This window comes from Panulirus ornatus, chromosome 1, assembly GCF_036320965.1.
Source record: "Panulirus ornatus isolate Po-2019 chromosome 1, ASM3632096v1, whole genome shotgun sequence".
Taxonomy (NCBI): Eukaryota; Metazoa; Arthropoda; class Malacostraca; order Decapoda; family Palinuridae; genus Panulirus; species Panulirus ornatus.
In genome coordinates, this window is record NC_092224.1 from 12,480,227 (window position 1) to 12,501,687 (window position 21,461).

The 21,461-nt window shown below is 46.0% G+C and overlaps 2 protein-coding genes across 2 annotated transcripts in view; one reads left to right on the top strand and one right to left on the bottom strand.

Moving 5' to 3' along the window:
- The window catches only part of LOC139756308 (uncharacterized), a 185,485-nt gene extending 172,930 nt beyond the window's left edge, over nucleotides 1–12,555 (bottom strand). Inside the window, exon 1 of the mRNA XM_071675735.1 lies at nucleotides 11,562–12,555. Within this exon, the coding sequence (XP_071531836.1) occupies nucleotides 11,562–11,595 (34 nt within the window). The 5' untranslated portion in view covers nucleotides 11,596–12,555. The remainder of the gene's footprint in view (nucleotides 1–11,561) is intronic.
- The window catches only part of fab1 (fab1 kinase), a 1,098,541-nt gene that overhangs the window by 275,043 nt on the left and 802,037 nt on the right, over nucleotides 1–21,461 (top strand). The window lies entirely within an intron of this gene.

The window sequence follows — 21,461 nt, forward strand, 5'->3', positions numbered from 1 at the left end:
TGAACGAGTACGCCTACCATGTTTAACTGTGTTTGTGCCTGTGTAAGTGCGTTTCTATTTTCAGTAGTGTTTTTGTTGTACACCTTAGGATGGCAAAAGGAAAGTGGCTGACCTTGATAACTGCAAAATGAATTTGTGTAGACGCCGGGGAGGTAGGAGCGGGGCCATGTCCAGCATGGCCCAAGGAAGAAGGGACGGGGCCATGTCCAGCATGGCCCAAGGAAGAAGGGACTGGGCCATGTTCAGTATGGCCCAAGGGAGTAGCACCATGTAGGTAACCGTCGAGAACCCAATATGGCGCGGGGGGTCATGATAACACTATGGTTGACACGGGCGCTGACAACACTGACACGGTCCTTACTCCACTCCCACCACCAGGAGTCTCTCTCTCTCTCTCTCTCTCTCTCTCTCTCTCTCTCTCTCTCTCTCTCTCTCTCTCTCTCTCTCTCTCTCTCTCTCTCTCTCTCTTTACGGAGAAGATAATGTATGAATGTTAGATTTATGGAGCAAGTCCGAGTAATGGATGATCATGGACGGGCAGTAATCAGAACAGTACGGTGATGAGGATGGTGTGAGCAGAATAGTGCAGTGGCCGGTGTGATGTATGGTGATCAGGACGGAACAGTGATTAGAATGCAGCTGTGATCGGAGCGGTGCAGTGACGAGATTGGTGTAGTGATCAGAGTGGTACAGTGATTATGTTGTGTTGATCCAGAGTGGTGCAGTGATTGTGTTGATCCAGAGTGGTGCAGTGATCATGTTGTGTTGATCCAGAGTGGTGCAGTGATCATGTTGTGTTGATCCAGAGTGGTGCAGTGATTATGTTGTGTTGATCCAGAGTGGTGCAGTGATCATGTTGTGTTGATCCAGAGTGGTTCAGTGATTATGTTGTGTTGATCAGAGTGGTGCAGTGATTATGTTGTGTTGATCAGAGTGGTGCAGTGATCATGTGTTGATCCAGAGTGGTGCAGTGATTATGTTGTGTTGATCAGAGTGGTGCAGTGATTATGTTGTGTTGATCAGAGTGGTGCAGTGATCATGTTGTGTTGATCAGAGTGGTGCAGTGATTATGTTGTGTTGATCAGAGTGGTGCAGTGATTATGTTGTGTTGATCAGAGTGGTGCAGTGATTATGTTGGAGTGATCAGAATAATGCAGTGACACGTAGAAAAGATTTTTTTTTCTAACTGCATCTGAGCCTTCTTGGAGGCCTCTCTTGAAGTTGTAAGACCTCGAAAACTCCATCGAGTTGTTAACTCCTACAACTACTTCAAGTGCTGTCGGTGGAGGGTGACAGCCAGCCTCTGATTTAGCAGATGGACGATGGAAGTGGTGCTTGACACGCATCACTGAAGGCACTGTCCAGCGGGACCAGGTTAATGCAGTGTCTTGCTGAGTGGTGCATTGATGGGGGCGCTGTGGTGGTCAGAATGGCGCAGTGATCAAAGAGGTGCAGTGAGCACGGTGGGGCAGTGATTAGGATAATGCAGAGATCAGAGTAGTGCAGTGATCAGGGTGGTGCAGCGATTAGGACGGTGTAGTGATCAGAGTGGTGCCAGTATCAGAATGATGCAGTGACCAAGGTGGTGCAGTGATCATAATGGTGTAGTGATTATGCTGTGATCAGGATTGTTCAGTGAACTGAGTGGATGCAGGGAGCAGAGTGGGTGCTGTGATCAGGATGATGTAGTGATCAGAGTGGGTACAGTGATCAGAGTTGGTGTAGAGATGAGGATAATGCAGTGATTAGGATGATACAGTGATCAGGATGGTGCAGTGATCAGAGTGGGTGCAGTGATCAGGATGATGTAGTGACTAGGATGATGCAGTGACCAGGATGGTTCAGTGATCAGGGTGGTGTAGTGACCAGGATGATGCAGTGACCAGGATAGTGTAGTGACCAGGATGGTGCAGTGACCAGGATGGTGCAGTGACCAGGATGGTGCTGTGACCAGGATGATGTAGTGACCAGGATGATGTAGTGACCAGGATGGTGCAGTGACCAGGATAGTGCAGTGACCAGGATAGTGCAGTGTTGTGTGGTCGGTGCTGCACGTGTGGTCAGGCCATTAATCTCAGACCAGTGACGGGAGCAGGGGAACCCCCACTGCTGGCCTCGGCCCACCTCTGGCTATCTTACCGAGGCATTACTCGCCACCAGGTGTTGTGGTCTCTACTGAGTAATATTTGCGTAATACCTCGATCCCTTTACCCACGTGTAGTGATGATCTGAGCGGCCTTTCATCTGAAGATCATCCAGAGATTAGCAGGATCAGCGTCAGGGTCAGGGAGTATAACTTCAGGAAGGGAGGAACAGCTTTAGACCCACAGGATCAGCCTGAGATCACAAGAGCCACTCTCGACTCACCTGAGGTCAGTGGGACTAGCGCCAGGTCAGGAGGGTCATTCAAGTCAGCAGGATAAAGTTGCTGTCATCAAGATCAACATCAGGTCACTAAGATCAGCAGGATGACATATTCAAGTGTAAGATTATTTTTTTCTTTCGAGTCAAGAATCATGACTACGAGCACGACTATTCATGTACTGTACTTCTCCTCTTTCATTCCCACATAACAAACGAATAAGTAATATGGCGTAAATGCATTACAGTTTTGAAGGAATCGCGTGAAATATCACAGAAGAATGATAGAAAATTTAGGCATAAATCATTTATTTCTTGAAGAATAGATTGAATGTCATGTAGCTACCAACCTCTCTGTTAGCCAGTGGCAGGGATTCGCCAACCTCTTCAACTAGTGGCAGAGAGCTGCTAGCCTCTATATAACCAGTGGCAAAAACCACTAACCTCTACGATCAGTGGCAGGGAGCAGCCAACTTCTATAACCAGGGATAGAGAGCCGCCAGCCTTTTGATAACCAGAAAGGTTGTGGTTATAGTTTCACAGCTCCTCCATGCCTCTAGGTATTGAGGTTAGTGGCTTCCTGCTACTGATTATATAGGTCCATTCCTTTGATAGAGTGAGATGATCTTTGACAAGATTATACTCCCTGTGATACAGCCTCGTTAAAGGTGACTTTTTTATCACGCGGTGGAAGCTCTTGCAGGTGACGCCTGGTCACACACACACACACACACACACACACACACACACACACACACACACACAGAGAAATATGAATAGCATTATAGAGACAGCTTGGGAAAAAAGTTATTTAGCAGGTGGTGATATATGCTTTCTTTCTCTGTTGTCAGCTCAGAAGAGGCAGTAATCTACCCAAGAAAAAGTAAACAAGAGTTTTTGCAAGTTAGTTCAGTCAGTAGTATCACAATGCCATTATCTGCGTATCGAAGAAGCAGCTGGAGAAGCAAGTGCGTATAAGGAAGATACATTCACAAGAGTATAGCCAGATGAGCCAAACGATGGTAAGATTGTGTGGTTACAGCGCAAAAAATGAGAGGTAAGAAGAAAACAAGAATCTAGAGTGGCACAAGCGTGGTTGTGACGTCAGGAATATGGGTAGGATGCATGATAATTCTCCTCATATAACTAAGAACGGATAACGTGAGCGCCTCAGCATCCCTGCCATCTGTGTAGGAGGAGCTGAACCTCTCCTTGTGGTGTACTTGTGGTGTAAACTGAAGTCTCCGAAGTAGAGGACCTCAGCTTTAGGATGAGATGATGTTACAGCATCATGACAGGAATTCTGATAGCCGAAAAGAAATGCGAAGTGTGTAAAGTTCGGAGAACAACAGGTGAAACAAAGGAAAATAGTGGTAGACAGAAGACATTTTCTTAAGGCAGGTGATGTTAATGGTCTTCAAGTCGTGGAACAAGCTGGAGTGTAAAGTGATATGCGCAGACAATTTCTATCAACATTTATCGTGAGTGAAAATTATACTTGATGTGAAGGGGGTTATTAACGTGCGCATCAGTAGACAGCTGAGTCTCAGAGAGAGAGGGAAGATATGAGGGGAGGTTATAGTGAGATGGTGCTCAACCGAGGTGAGGTTACTAGAAAGACCAAAAGCGTTTTGCGAAATGGGTGTTAGAGGCAATGGTCATGAGAGAGGGGTCGGTACAGCTATTGCCTGATCCCTCTCTCTCGTTGGTAGCGGGCAGCTGGAAACCGGATATTCATAGCACTCAAGGATGCCGGGGACCAGAGGCCATAAAACTGTTGGACTTCACCATGTTTACATCTAAAGGTTTATAGTGAAAAAAGAGAAGAGAAGAGAACTAAAGCGATGAGAGGAAATATCAAATGAAGTAGGGTAAGTGTATGATATGTATAGGGAGAGAGGGCAAGACTCGCCCGGTAGCTTTGTTTTAATAAGACACAAACTGTGACGAGTTATCCTAGCACGGAGGTTTTAAGATGGTCCTGGGCACCACTTCAGTTCTACAACGTTAGGACAGTAGTATACTTTGGAGGGCGGCTGCTCTCTACAGTCTACTACCTAACTGGAATTCACTTGAATCATGCAACCAAAGGACCCCATTTGTAGGGCACTGTAGCCTCAAGGCTGCTCTCCAATCAGGAGCAGGAAAATGATGGATTCCCTTGTAATGAGAAGTTACTCGACGAAATTGTACTTCTGAACTCTGACGATGATACAGCCTCGCCGGAGGCGGCTTTTCATTTATCATCATACAATCACAGGTGCTATTATCCAGGGGATTCTGCAGCTTCAAGGCTGCGCTACACTCAGTAGCAGGGACAGGATAGACCCCTTTTGTAGCAAGAAGTTCTTTAGCGAGGTTGTACTCTCTCTCGTCAACTGACGGAGATACAGACTGTATATATATATATATATATATATATATATGGGAAAGAGGAGCAAGAATACTGCTCACGTGTTTCCTATGTGTCGTAAAAAACGACTAAGAGGGGAGGGAGCAAAGGAGCTGGAAATCCTACCCACCTGCATCACTGCCCAAAAGAAAGAACACAGGAAGGAGCTAAGCAAAGTTTTTCTATATGGCTCATTCATCTGTTCTTGAGGCTACGTCTCTCACGCTGGAAATGGCGAACCAGTATATATATATATATATATATATATATATATATATATATATATATATATATATATATATATATATATATAGTTTCTACTTCCAGCGTTTCAGTATTTATCCGTCTCATATAATGTATTTGTTTTCAGTTTGCCATGCCATACATCTACGTAATATACTTATCATTTCCTGTGGGAGTGTCCAGGTTGACGGGAATGTCCAAGGAAATATCTCCCTGATGACAACATTGTCGTTCTTGAAAGAAAATCAGACTTACGACGGTGGGAATTCTGATTTAAATTCTGTTGTCAACCTGCCAAGATATTTTCTTTTTTGTCTCCTCTGGTTTCTAGGAAGTTATACAACCGTCAGTTATTTTCTTGTGTCGCATTTGGTTGTCACCCTGCTGGCTGGTGTGTGGTTGTCACCCTGCTGGCTGGTGTGTGGTTGTCACTCTGCTGGCTGGTGTGTGGTTGTCACCCTGCTGGTTAGTGTGTGGTTGTCATCCTGCTGGCTGGTGTGTGGTTGTCACCCTGCTGGCTGGTGCGTGGTTGTCACTCTGCTGGCTGGTGTATGGTTGTCACCCTGCTGGTTAGTGTGTGGTTGTCATCCTGCTGGCTGGTGTATAGTTGTCACCCTGCTGGCTGGTCTATGGTTGTCACCCTGCTGGCTGGTGTATGGTTGTCACCCTGCTGGCTGGTCTATGGTTGTCACCCTGCTGGCTGGTGTATGGTTGTCACCCTGCTGGCTGGTCTATGGTTGTCACCCTGCTGGCTGGTCTATGGTTGTCACCCTGCTGGCTGGTCTATGGTTGTCACCCTGCTGGTTGGTCTACGGTTGTCATCCTGCTGGCTGGTGTATGGATGTCACCCTGCTGGCTGGTCTATGGTTGTCACCCTACGAGCTGGTGTATGGTTGTCATTGAACGTGTATGTACATATCTGACGTAAGACTCAACTCGTACCTCTGTATGTGGTCGTGTGAGTCAATGGTATGGGATCTAAGAGAGAGGTTTTCTCCCTGACTTTTGATGTTAGTGTCTCCCTCGAATACCGTCACTCTGCCTCCATGCGTCTCTCCGTCAGGCTACCTCCTGTTTTCTCCCGTAGCAAAGAAGCGTCACCAGGTCTTCGACAAGCAACGCTCCAGTAAAGGACCTCCTTCAAAAACCTTTGAATATTGCTTTCAAGTTCTTGAACCCAAGGTACGCTCTCACACTCCATGAGAGACCAGACTTCGACTTTATTGTTTGAAAATGTCTCAGAAGTGAGCCCGGGACGAATCAGTAATGACCGGTAAAATGACAGTAATGACCCAGTAAAATGTCGCCATTACACAAACTCTCGCGTCCTGTCTCTTATGCAAATGAACCAATTAGAAGAATGCCAGGCACGCCTAGATTACCACAGAGAGAAAAAAAAGGGTAACCTTTAGAATGTGGTCTGAGCTGGTGTGCAAGTTTTTGTGGCGCTGAGAGGAGCAAATGGGTCAGGCATGAGGGCGAGAGGGAGAGGAGGCAAGATAACACTGGTTATGACCCGTGATAACCTGGCCGCCCGTCAGGTCAGCCCCAGCCACTCGTCTCTCCCCCACACGTCCCAGCAACCCCGGGAGCCCACCACCTGTTAACGATACCAATGTTAAAATGAGTTACTTATATCATTATCAAACCTATTACGTTAACACGTTGCCAACCACACTGGAAAACACCAGTGTCCACAGTGGCATGCCTGGGACGTGAGCAGGAAGCCTTTCTCAGTGGCCAGTATCATGAGACAACTCTCTTGCAGCAGATAGCCATTCCACTCTCCCAGCTGACTGTGGCTGGCATTTATTTCTCATACACAGCGGCTGTGCTGACCATGGTGGCTTCTGCAGGTATGGTGACCATGGTGGCTCCTACAGGTGTGGTGACCATGGTGGCTCACAGATATGGTGACCATGGTGGCTTCTACAGGTATAGTGATCATGATGAATCTTACAAGTGTGGTGATCATGATGAATCTTACAAGTGTGGTGATCATGATGGCTCCTACAGGTGTGGTGACTATGGTGGCTTCTACAGGTGTGGCGATCATGATAACTTGTACAGATGTGATGACCATGGTGGCTCATACAGATATGGTGGCCATGGTGGCTCCTATAAATGTGATGACCTTGGTGGCTTCTACCGGTATGGTGATCATGGTGGCTCCTACAGGTATGGTGGCCATGGTGACTCTGATAGATATAGTGATCACGATGGCTCCTACAGGTATGGTGATCATGGTGGCTCGCACCATTGTAAGGCGTCCTCATTAAGGTATAAAGTATGAGGAGAGTGAGGGATAATGACAGGAGGAGAAGCCTCTGTCATCAGACCCCGGGACACAAGACCTGTGGGTGTGGGCAGTAAGGACCCAGCAGGCAGCTCCCGGTCACACAGAGAATGCTTCTCATTCCTCCCGCCAGATATCCGCTACAGGCGCTGGGACAACCCAGGAAGGTGAAGGAGGGAGGACAGGGAGAGGGAGGGAGGTCATGTGGAGGCAGGGAGGAGGGAGGACAGGGAGAGGGAGGGAGGTTATGTGGAGGCAGGGAGGAGGGAGGACAGGATGAGGTCAAGGAGGTTATGTGAAGGAAGGGAGGAGGGAGGACAGGATGAGGTCAAGGAGGTTATGTGAAGGAAGGGAGGAGGGAGGACAGGATGAGGTCAAGGAGGTTATGTGAAGGAAGGGAGGAGGGAGGACAGAGTGAGGAACGGAGGCCATAAGAAGGAAGCGAGGTTGTGTTAAGAAAGAGAGAGAGGGAGGAGATGATGAGGGAGGGAAGTTGTGTGAAGAAAGGGAGGGGGGGGGAGGAGAGGGTGAGGGAATGAGGTCATGTGAGGGGGAGAGGGGGGAGGATAGAGTGAAGGAAGAAAATTATGTGAAGAAAGGGAAGCAGGGAGGACTGGATGAGAGAGGTGAAGTTATGTGAAGAAAGGGAGGTTGTGTAAAGAAAGGGAGGGAGGATGGAGAGGGTGATGGAGTGATGTTATGTGAAGATAAGGAGGCAGGGAGGACAGGGTGAGAGAGGGAGGTGATATGAAGAAAGAGATGGAGGGAGGATAGGGAGAAGGAGGGAGGTTTGTGAAGAAAGGGAGGTAGGGAGGACAGGGTGAGGGAGGGAGGTTATGTGAAGAAAAAACTGGAGGGAAGATAGGGTGAGGGAGGGAGAAAAGTCATATGGAGGAAGAACATTGGAGGGAGGAAGACCATGCGGAAGGAGAGAAAGAGAACATGTGAAGCAGTGGAGGAGGGAGGTCATGTGGAGGGAGGGAGGTGTATGTACGGAGGGAGGGAGGTGTGTGGAGGGAGAGAGGGGTTACAGCATTGGAAAGGAGGGGACAGGCCAGTGTCGTTGAAGGAGGGGGCGGGGGCTAGACCAGTGTGAGGGAGTAACCAGTCCAGTTGAGGGAGAATCCAGACTGGAGGGAGGGAGAAAAAATTCAGCGAGAGAGATGAACCAGTCCAATGGGAGGGAGGAACCAATCCAATGAGAGGGAGATACCAGACCAAAGGGAGTGAGGAAAATGTCCAGTGAGAGGGGGTGGGGGGAAGCAGTGCAACGAGATGGAGGGACCAGTCCACCAGGGGGGAGTAACCAGGTGAGTGAGAGAGTGGGTTGCCAGTCCGGTGGATGGCAAGGGGAAGGCCAGTGAGAGGGAAGGGGAAGGCCAGAGGGAGGGAACGGGAAGGTCAGAGGGAGAGAGAAACCAAGCCAGTGGGAGAGGTTGTCATGTCAGGGAGCGGGAAGAAACATGCCAATAAGAGGGAGGAATCAGGCCAGTGAGAAGGAGGAACTAGACCAGTGAGAAGGAGGAACTAGGCCAATGACGGGAGAGGGCAAGGCCGGTGGGAGGGAGGGGCTAGACCAGCGGCTCAGCAAGGCAGGGGACACAGCTGTGGAAGGGAGGCAGACCTGTGGTGTAGGAGGTAACACAAGGGACAGGTTCTGGGAGGGAGAGTGGGTGGGGAGAGGAAGCAGGCCAGTCTGGGATGGGGAGGAAGAGTAGGCCAGTCTTGCATGGGGGAGAGTTAGCAGGCCAGTCTGGGGTGAGGAGGGTTAGCAGACTAGCTTGGGGTGAGGAGGGTTAGCAGAGTAGTCTGGGGTGAGGAGGGATAGCAGACCAGTCTGGGGTGAGGAGGGGTAGCACATCAGTCCGGGGTGAGGAAGGGTAGCAGACCATTCTGGGGTGAGGAGGGTTAGCAGACTAGCCTGGGGTGAGGAGGGATAGCAGAACAGTCTGGGGTGAGGAGGGGTAGCACATCAGTCCGGGGTGAGGAAGGGTAGCAGACCATTCTGGGGTGAGGAGGGGTAGCAGACCAGTCTAGGGTAAGGAGGGGTAGCTGACCAGTTTGGGGTGAGGAGGGTCGAGCAGACCATCTGGGGTGAGGAGGGGTAGCAGGCCAGTCTGGGGTGAGGAGGGGTAGCAAGCCAGTCTGGGGTGAGGAGGGATAGGAGACCAGTCTGAGGTGAGGAGGATGGAGCAGACCAGCCTGGGGTGAGGAGGGGTAGCAGACCAGTCTGGGGTGAAGAGGGTTAGCAGACCAATCTGGGGTGAGTAGGGTGGAGCAGACCAGTCTGGGGTGAGGAGGGGTAGCAGACCAGTCTGGGGTGAAGAGGGGTAGCAGACCAGTCTGGGGTGAGGAGGAGTAGCAGGCCAGTGAGGAGGGGTAGCAGACCAGTCTGGGGTGAAGAGGGGTGGCAGGCCAGTCTGGGGTGAGGAGGAGTAGCAGGCCAGTGAGGAGGGGTATCAGACCAGTCTGGGGTGAGGAGGGGTAGCACACCAGTCTGGGATGAAGAGAGTGGAGCAGACCAGTCTGGGGTAGGGAGGGCTGGCAGGTCAGTCTGGGGTGAGGAGGGTGGAGCAGGCCGGGCAGGGACATGAGGGGAATGCAAGAATGAGGAAGATGTTCATCATATGGAGCACAGGTGGATGTTCAACAGTGGCGAGTGATACTTGAATATTCAGTAAAATGGCAATGGCATGTGGCTTTATATGGCAAGTGGCATGTGGCTACTACATATGGCAAGTAGCACGTGGCTGAATATGGCAAGTGGCTCGTGGATTAATATTCTAAACCACCTGACAGCCTCACCATGCACACACATCATCACCTGTCTGCCAGCGAAATACACATAAAGTACTGAAAAGACCTTATCCATCAGACCCTCCACGCACATCAGGTGTCTGTACACTCTGTAACCATCTTCTGTTTCTCCGCTGTGCCATCTCAGGCCCAATCCTTCCTTCTTCCCTTATTATCTAAACAATTAAGAAACGGAATAGAAATGCGAGTTGCAAGTGGCTGTCGAACAGAATATAGAGTGACATGTTATTCTTCAACGTAATGGGGTGATACGTCATTGTCCAAAGGAGGGTGACAAATGATTATCCAATATAACGGAGGGTGACAAGTAATTGTACAGCATAACGGAGGGTGACACGTGACTATTCAACATTACGGAGGGTGACACGTGAAATGAAAACACTGAAGGAAACAGCAAGAGAGGATGTAAACATACGAGCAGCCCCTGCTTCACAGACGCAAGACGAAACGTAGATGACGTCAATTAGGTTTTGTTCCTAAACAAACTCTTCAGGTTCGTGTAATGATCAATCATCAGGTCTCCAGGTCCTTATGATGATCTATCACCAGATCTTCAGGTCCTTGTAATGATCTATTACCACGTCTTCAGTTCTTTATAATGATCCATCACCGGGTCTTCAGGTCCTTACAAAGATTCATTACCAGGTCTTCCGATAAGCTTACAGCCAGGTCGTGTCCGGCTGGTAGCATCACAACACTTCCGTTTTAAATGGTCTTATTATGTTGTCATCTTTGTTAAAAGACAGAAGGATTCTCAGTGAGATAGAAGGATCCACAGTACGACAGAAGGGTTCACAGCACGACTGAGAGATCCACAGTAAGACAGAAGGATCCACAGTACGACAGATAGATCCACGGTAAGACAGAAGGATCCACAGTACGACAGATAGATCCACGGTAAGACAGAAGGATCCACAGTACGACAGAGATCCATAGTAGGACAGAAGGATGCACGATAAGACAGAGGGATGCACGGTAAGACTGAAGGATCTACAATCATGGGTAAGCAGTTAACTATCATTCCTCGAGTGACAGGTTGGTAACTCCTTGAGCACGACGGTATGGTCCTTGAGCACGACGGTGTGACACCTTACCTTTAACTTGACAATTCAAGGTCAGGTCACGAGGGTACGTCACCTTGTCTTTAACCTGACAATTCAAGGTCAGGTCACGACGGTATGATGCTTTGAGCACGACGGGGCGACACTTTGCCTCTGACGTGACCCTCAAAGATCAGGTCAGAGAGTAGGTCATCATACCCAAGTATGGCATCGTGATGGTTAAGTGTCGGAGGGTCGTGCTCAGAGGGTCGAACCGTCGTGCTCAAGGGTTAAGGAAAACATAAGAAAAAATAGGTATTTTGATAAAGCTTCTACTACTAAATCATGGTCAGGCGGGGTTAGCCTGGCTCAGCCACACCTGTACCTACGCCCATAAAGGAGCCAAACTCACCTCGCAGGGTCAGGAGCAGCAGCAAAGTGGTCATGGTGGAAGGGGGCGTGCCCGTTCCACTTTCCCCAGCGCGGCCCCAAACCTTCTGCCCGCCGGCTTTACACTGGGGAGAACCCACAATAGGTCTCTACCGTTGACTCGTCCCTCCTTTGTTTCTTCTTTCACCGTGGTCCACCAAATTATCGTTTTTGCTTGTGGTTGTTTAGATTGTCTGTTTACACTTTCTATCCGCCAGCGACAAGCAAGGGAGGCACCTCACACAATCAGTGTCCACCACTCTCTTTCTGCTTCTCTCTCTCTCTCTCTCTCTCTCTCTCTCTCTCTCTCTCTCTCTCTCTCTCTCTCTCTCTCTCTCTCTCGTCTATATTTTGTCGCTGAACTTGTTTACCTGTCCCGCAGGTCTATTTGTCCCGCTCCCGGAACTTGGGCACACACACGCGCCTCTACTTGTTTGGATGTTTCTCAGGCCGGCAGTAGTGGGACTTGTGCAACGTGTGGTGAATTTTCATTTGCTCTCTCTTTGCTTTGCCGTGTTCAGGTGATTGCTGTTACTCGATATCTTGCACTCTCAGTCCAGGATTACATTAACTGCTAGTCACTTGTTTATACACTTTATCCATCTGTTTCTTGATCTTTTCTAATGAAGGAGTTTTTCGCTGGTATTATTGACAGCTATTATTTTTGTTGGTAAAGTCTATATTGTAATTTTCAGTTTCGTTCAGATGTCACGAGATCACGAGCAGTTCACGAGGACGTCACTCCAATTCCTCTGACCACCACACTGAGATCTCGTCAGCAGTGTCTCTGTCGTAGGACTGTCAGTGCCGCCTGCACCAGGAGCTCCCCGTGCCCTCCCTCCTCTCAGTCCAGCCCTTCAGCGCCACCGTCGGCCCACACACCACACTCCACACACACACACACACACAGAGGGCGGTCTAGTTCGTATCACTGCAGCACTGCTGGGGAAAGAATTTCCCTCGCCTTGTTGCTTTAAGTGTTGAGAGAGTTGAATCTACTGTGGCTCACATGCGCCGCCTCCTTTATATAAGGCGCGCTTCAAGTTGCCACCTCCCGTTTTCTGTGGAGTTATCGTCTATGGTCTCCTGGGGTAGGAATAAGACGCTCGATTACACTTTCGCTTCTCCGACTGAGAACAATTCATAATATGCAAAGTCGTTGGTATAAAAGATTACACGAGCATATTTTGTTCACAGCAAATTGCAACACTGGAAGTAGAGCAATCGTAATTCGAGCGCGAGTCATCTGTACCTCACAAGCCAAGTCCGACGAGGGAAAAAAAGAAAAATTCTGGCACTAGTAGGTATGAGATGGTCGATGGTGTGTCCTCCTACACAGGTGTAATGTGACCAGCCAGTACGACACAGCCAGGGTTGGACCGCTAACTCTCCACCGGCAACATAGTGGGATGCACCTCCTGGGACGCGGAGCTGCGCCTGCCAAGACCTCCCGTGTGTGGTCGGGCGTATGGGCGTCGCAGGTCATCCCAGGCCAGGGTTCACACCTTGGACCACTGGAGCCTCCTGGAAGACCAGATGATCCCCTCATATCATTACTGTTCATGTCTCTCCTACCGTGAAAGAATACCACCTCTCTCTCAACTCTCAGGATGTTCTCATGGTTACTCACTGCAGTAGCAGCAGCAGCAGCACTCAAAGGATACTGAAAAAAAATTACAGTAATAAAGTGCTGAATCATAAAGATATCAGATGAAGTTTAAAGACACATATTATGAAGTCACCCTCAGTGAGGCTGTCAGAGTCAGTAGACGGTAAAGAGTGCAGTAGAATCAAGGTCCACTTCGCCTTAGAGGAGCTCATCTTTCATTGCGTAGCCTAAATGCAGCAAAAGTCCTGTAAAAGGGGTTCTAGATTACATATATATATATATATATATATATATATATATATATATATATATATATATATATATATATATATATATATTTGAGTCCACGGGGAAATGAAACACGATAAGTTCCCAAGCGCACTTTCGTGTAATAATCACATCATCAGGGGAGATATAAGAGAGAAATATAAGTCAGTTGATATACAACGAAGAGACGTAGCTAGGATGCCATTTGGTAAACAACTGAATGTCCGAGTTCCCTTGTTTACCAAATGGCGTCCTAGCTACGTCTCTTCGTTGTATATCATGTGACTTATATATCTTTCTTGTATCTCCCCTGATGATGTGATTATTACACGACAATGCACTTGGGAACTTATCGTGTTTCATTTCCCTGTGGACTCATAGGAATATACTTGATCGCGCACTCAATTGTGATCCTTTCCAATATATATATATATATATATATATATATATATATATATATATATATATATATATAGTGTGTGTGTGTGTGTGTGTGTGTGTGTGTGTGTGTGTGTGTGTGTCCACGGGTAATGAAACACGATAAGTTCCCAAACGCACTTTCATGTAATAATCTCCCCTGATGATATGATTATCACAGGAAAGTGCACTTGGGAACTTATCGTGTTTCATTTCCCCGTGGGACATATAGGAGTATATATATATATATATATATATATATATATATATATATATATATATATATATATATATATATATATATATCCCGGTATACCGGGATCGACGTGCAGTCAGTGGTTTAAACCAGGGCATGTGAAACGTCTGGAGTAAACCATGGAAAATTTTGTGGGGCCTGGATGTGGAAAGGGAGCTGTGGTTTCGGTGCATTATACATGACAGCTAGAGACTGAGTGTGAACGAATGTGGCCTTTGTTGTCTTTTCCTAGCGTTACCTCGCGCGCATGCGGGGGAGGGGGTTGTCATTTCATGTGTGGCGGGATGTATATATGTATATGTCTGTGTATGTATATACATGTATACGTTGAAATGTATAGGTATGTATATGTGCGTGTGTGGACGTGTACGTATATAAATGTGTATGTGGGTGGGTTGGGTCATTCTTTTGTTTGTTTCCCTGCGCTACCTCGCTAACGCAGGAGACAGCGACAAAGTATAATAAATAACTGATAAATAATACATACATATAGCCTGAACCAGGTACCCATTGTATCGAGCAACCCCTAGGGGTGGACGAACAGCTGGGTTGACTGTGGACAGACTGCCGCACCTAGGATTTGAACCTATGCGCTTGACCCTGGGCGACCCGTGAATGCGTCACGGTCAGGAACGCTAACCAAAGAAAGGTTTGTTGGTCCTGGATGTGACTAGGGAGCTGTTTTGGTGCATTGCACATGACAACTAGAGAATGGATGTTACCTCTCATTGTCTGTTTCTGGAGCTACCTCATTGACACGGGAAAACTCCTCAAGTGTTTATAGACCTAACTCTCCAATGTGGAAAGGTTATAGAACGATAGGTTGACGAACGAAGGATGAGAAGTGCACAGCTTCACTGTTTGAGGGAAGATGGAGGCATCATAACGGTCAGCTCTTGTGTGGCTATTCTCCACACATAAATTGCGGGAAGCAGGAACAGTGCGCGAGCCACGGGTCCGAGCCTTGGTGGCAAGGACAAACGCAGATAGATAACGAGAGCAGTGGCCGAAATTTTACTTGTAGAACAAGGAGAGGGAAGCGACAACACGGCGGACAGAAGGGGATAGTTGGGATTCCATTCTGACTAATTGAGAGCCGGAGGAAAAATACTCCATACTGATTCTCTTTTCCAGTACCTCACAGACATTTCAGTAGGCAGGTCTTTCACGTCCTCAAAAATTCGTAAATACTTTCCCTTGCCTCTTCTTTTCCGCTTCATAATTCTTTTTTTATTTCAATTAAGGTTCTACCTTGATGTGGACTTTTCTCCGTGATTGGAGCCTTCAACATGAAGAAAAAATTGCTCCTAAGGGAGATTGGTCTCCACTTCAGCGTCTCCCCTGGTTTCCCTTCTTCTCGATAAGTACATCCTTACTCATGTTCCACACCGTCAACATCACACTGCGAACAACCTGGATCTGTTTTTCACCTCGAATTCATGGCGCTACGGCAACCTGACTTCACCCTCATTCTCTTGTAGGTCTCTGTACTCACCACACTTCCTCCTCCTCTTCCTCCTTCTCTTCCTGAATTCTTTAATCATCAACAACGGCACTTTACCTGCGCTCATTGGACCGACTTAAGAACTTATTTTTTCCTCGGAGATGTACGTATCTACCTTCCTTGAACTTGTGTGTCTGTTTATGCTGAGCACGTAGGAATTGGTACTGTTTCGGGAATAACAGTGGTATAAGTCCATTTCAGCGTCAAGTTATTGGTTCATTTAGGCCTGTTCTGAGGCCTTTCGGAGACGGGAATTAATGCACTGAGGTTGGAAATTCTTCTTCCTTTAACTCTCATTTGACTTTCATCTTCGTATGAAGCACTTCAGCCAAGAGAGGTGCGTTGACCTCTTTTATTCTTCTTTTATCTTTCTGGTTGTTTGGCTAAAAACATCTTCCCCGTTGATATAGATCTCCTTCCCTTATCTGGTCCAATAATGCTTTCGCACTTTCCCTAATGAAGAGGAAAAACACACGTTAAGTTTCTTTTTTCCCTCCAATTTCACTTTGGAAGTTCCCGGGATCCCTTTACCTCTTGATGCACCTTTTACTACTCCTGTTTCCCTTCCCATTATCTTATATTGCGTTTATTCCAACAGTGCTTCTCTCTTTGAAGACGAGCAAGGCACGTGGACTGGACGTCACCCCTGCTCAAGCCGTGAAGTGTGCGTCTAAACCTGTGCCTGCCTTCGACCTATGTTCGACTCTCCAAAAATCAAAACTTTTTCTTTATCTTGGAAACTTGTGGTGGTGCTGCCAGTCCACGAGAAGCGTGACAGTGATGATAATCCTGAAGGAAACAACAGAGAGGAGATTGTCGCAGTTGTGAGGCAAACACAGACATCCCATGCAGAAGAGGATAGCCCTAGACCAGTAATGTTAACAGACTCGACTGGAATACGAACATCCTCTGGAGCAGCACCTATGGAAACTTTATATCTCTTGCTATTATCCGAGCCGGACTGGAAGAGTGAGGAGTCGTCCCTGGGAGACGTGTCCAGCGCCTCGACAAGTGACAGTGTTGGTACAGTGAGGGAAGTGAGAGCGAGCCAGTGACCCCGCCACACACCCTCCTGTCTCCTCTGATGTCATCGCATTATCAAGAACTCGTCCGGCCAGTGATCTACGTGGGCACCACCTGGGCCATCAGGCGGTGTGTAGAGTCTGTAATTTAAGTCTTAAAGCTCATAAGGTATCATCGGGTCGTCGTTGTTAGTGACGACATCAAGTAGGCCAGCGAAATGAACCCGTCGCTAGGAGTCACTGTTGCAATCCCGCATGACTGTTAAGTTACCAGCAGTGACAAGTAACAAAATAGTAACACCTTTACTAAAATAGATTATCTTGGGAATTACATCAGTCAAGCTTTTTGAATTTAGACTAATTCCACTATGGTGCATTTTCGGAGGAAATTTACTTCGTTACTTTTCTCGAGCCCCCTGTTGCTTGGCGTGAGGAATCTAGTTGTCATGTCAAATCATTCAAGCTTCATTTCATATATATATATATATATATATATATATATATATATATATATATATATATATATATATATATATATATATACATATACTGGCAAAAAAGCTGATCCCTCTCACTCAGTTGCAACTAAGTCTCCAGGAGCGGCCTGACCTCTGCTGACCTGTGCATCTGGTTGAGTCAGTCTGCTGTAGCAAATCAGTTGAGCAAGTTTGTTGTGGAAACTCTGTTGGGTAAGTCTGTGTAGCAACTCCTCACTGGGAATCTATGCTCGAGCACAATCTGTGATCGCTGTCTCACACGCCATCCTGTACAAGGTGCTAGGAACCCCAAGTGTGTGGAAGAGAAACCAGACAAAGGAAGGAGCTGGACCCCAACGGCTGAGGCTTATGATGGATGTGGAACGCTACACACAGCCACCGGCGCGCTCAAATGGATGGCCCCTTGTTCTCATGGAAGGCTCTCAGTTCTCATGGATGGCCACCTGTTCTCGTGGACAGTCCTCTCCTCATGGGTGGCCTTCTCTTTTCATATGTGGTCTTTTGTCTTCATGGATCGTAGTCAAAGATGGTGGTCTTTTCTCACTGATGGTCTTTTCTTCTCTTGGATAGTCTTCTTGGACGGATCTTTGCTTTCACAGGTGTTTGCCCTTTCATGGACTTTCCTACGTTGTCATAATGATCTTTCTTCCCATAGATCCTCCACCTCTCTGAAGGCTTGCATTATGTTCTCATGGATGGTCATCTGTCCTCATGGATGCTCGACTATTCTTATGGATGGTCCTCATTTCGTCTTGGATGGTCCTCTTTTCTTCGAAGACGTTCCTATGTTTTCATGAATAGAATATCCAACAGCAACAGACCAATGGGGATCCAATCGAGGATGTTTGTGATAGTGGAAGATATCAGAATCACAGATTAGTGCAGTAAAAGTTAGAAGGTATACAGAGAATTGAGAGAAAATAACCTGCAGATTGCCAGTGTGACTAAGGAAGCGCAAATAAAAGTCGTGGAAATGAAGCGAAATATGTATCAAGTCTTTTCTTAAACGTATCTATAGTACTACTTTCAACCACCCTTACTGACAAATCGCTCCATATGTTAAAAACCCTGTTGACTTAAGAGTACTTTAGAGTAATTCGTCTTGTTCTAAGTAAAACGTTTGCCCACGAGTTTGTATCCATTTCTACTAGTGAAATCAGACGAATCAAATCGCAGTTAACTGGATGCATCAAGAGTATTAAAGTCTTTGATTATTTTGAATACATGTGTTAGATTCCTTCTTAACCTTCTCTTTTCTAAGCTGAATAAATTCAAGTCGTTTGATCTGCTCCAGTAGGATTTGTTTCTCAGCCCGGGATCATCTTGGTAGCTCGACGCTACACTCTCTCGCTATTCTTTCTATATCTTTTTTTGTTTTCCTTAGGTAGTTACGGTAACCAAAACTGAACGCAGTCATCTAGATGAGGACAAACCACTGAATTGTAAAGAGTAAGGATAATTTCCCAGGCCTTAAATTCGAAGGGCCTACTTATGAATCCTCTTTTCACTGCCTCTGTGCACTGCTTACTTAATTCTTTGCTTGTTTGTTCGCTATTTTCACTGCACTCTTGGTTTTGGTTCACTATAGATTATTACGTCCAAGTCTTCTTTCTCATTTACCTTTTGCAGTTCAACAGACTTCACACTGTAGTTTGCCTTAATTTTCTTGATACCGATGTGTAGAACTTTACATTAATCGATATCAAAGATTCATATTTACCGCCTTTGAGCCCAGTTCGTGAGTTCGCCTAAGTCAATTTGAAGCTGTAGATGCTCAAGTTCATTTGTAGATTTATTTCCCAGCTTTGCATCATCAGCGAACTTTAACATTTTGCAGTACACCCCATTATCAGTATCATTACTGCACACACAAGACTGATAGTTGTGGCACTCCACTTGTTACGTCTAACCATTCTGTGGCTTTATGATCAATTACAACACTTTGTTTACCGTCAGTCAACCAATTTCCTATCCGCTGAAGTACAACTCCATCAATAACATGTGACTTTTTTTTTGTATTTTCTGACGCAGAACCTTATCGAATGCTTTTTGAAGATCAGTATAGATGACATCAACTGCATTACTTTTATCATATCGTGAATCAAGCAGATTTCTCAGACATGAGCGATTTCGTCGTAAATCAGGTTGAGATTCGTTTATCAAGCGGTCGTGCGCTGAATGGTTTACAATTCTATTTCAAATGATGGTTTCTACAAGTTTCCCAGCTACAGACATTAAACTAAATGGATTACACTTTCTGGCCGGTGACTTATTACTTGACTTGAATGTCGGTGTTACAGTGGCCAACTTCCATTCATCTGGAACTTTTTCAGTAGCAAGTGACTTTTTGAAAAGGCAGTCAAGGGCTTAACTATCTGATTTTTCGTCTGTTCTATCTAATCATATTCAGTTTATTACTGATAGTATGTCTTATGCTTTTATTTCAAATTGTTTAGAAATGTTCTCCTTTCTTATCAGCGAAACTGGATTCATGATATGGATTGTGTCTTCGATCGTAAATACAAATCCAAAAAAGTAATTTAAGATTTTGCCAATATCTCTCCTTTTTCATATGGTCTTCTCTTTCCATGGATGGTCCTTCTTCTAGGATGGTCCTCGGTTTACATGGATGGTTCTCTTTTCTTCTAGGATGGTTCCCTTTTTTCATGGATGGTCCTCTATTCTGAGATGGTCCTCTATTGTTCTCGGATGGTCCTCTGTTTTCATGGATGTTCCTGTTTTCTTCTAGGATGGTCCTCTACTTTCATGGATGGTTCTCTTTTCTTTTAAAATGGTCCTCTGTTTCCTTGGATGGTTTTCTCTTATGAAAGATTGCTCATTGTCTTGATAGATGGTCTTCTGTTAACACGAGTATATTACTCTGTTTTCTATCATAAGATTTTTTTAGATATAAAGATGATGTGCACCACAAAGCATGGATAGAGACGTAGCGCTGCAGCTTCATCCTTTGAGTCGGTGAAATCTTACGAGGACTTTTCCACTTCTGCATAAATCTCGAACATTTGGATAAGAAATGAAATGGATGTAAAGAGCTGCCGTCCGTTTGGTGTGGATAGATCAGAGAAGGATATGTAAAGCTGCCTCCCTGATGTGTCAGGTAATGATGACAGAAGAGTGAGTATCTTTCATATCTCTATTCCCCTCCGGACATTGATAAACCGTGATTTCCTTTTAAGATAACAATTGATGTGTAAATAAGAGAATCTTATTTTCTAGATTCTATTGTGTGAGGGATCTGGCTTTCTACAAAGCTTTATCTAAGAAATCTTCGAATCCCGAAAGACTGCCCATTCGGGGCAAACCAGAAACGAAGTGTGTCCATCTTGGCAGCGGCACCAGTAACAAAGTGCTGAAGACTGGATGTAGAATGAATGACACTCGCACTGTTAACAAGGAAAGTAAGCTTGGTGTGTTGACAGGATCTTACGGTGTTATTTCTGTACACAAAGAAAACACATGGGCTTGATATAGATCATTGGGGTAATGCATAGCCACTTCCTAAACAGTTGCAAAATGATACAGAAGGAGAGAGAATGAGTGTGAATACCTTACCTACCTACGACGAGATTTACCCATAGTGGCAAGGCTGACGTAAAGCCCTCACAGTCCGTCTTGCACCATGATTAAGACTATTCCCATCTAACGCCAGCATAATCTATATATCTATTCTTGGTTTATCTACTCCTGATATCAATCATGTCATGTATTGCTTGGGATGTTTGTATAATTGTTCCATGCATGTTTCTTTTTTCTCTTGGCCGTATATTGAATAGTCGTTCCAGCTCCCTGGTTGTGATGTCATACAATTCTGTTCTTATATTTTCGGTATGTTCCTCTGGTAGTCTTGAAGACTTACCGACTCTGTATCATCCCTGTTCAAAACCTCTCGGGTTTGATACGTTTCCTTTTATTCATTCAATTTGTTGCCAGATGCGTAGATAACTATATATATATATATATCTTTCTCTTGCTTCTTTCTAGGTAGTATAGTTGTGGTTCTTACAGTCTTTCACGGTAGTTCATACGTTCCATCCCTTCGATTATGCTCGTGAGATGCTTCTGAATTCCCTCTAATTTGCCCATATCTATTTGTATCGCTGGTTACAATACAACTCAATACTATTCAAGTTTGCTTCTTATATACGTCTACACATTAAACATTATCATCAACACGTGTCTGTATCTTGTTGTGAAAGTTCTCAGAATTCTGCCACTCATCACTTGACAGTTTATCTCCTCAACTGGCTCTCTGAAATCCAGTTCCTCATTCATGACGACACTCTCATCTTT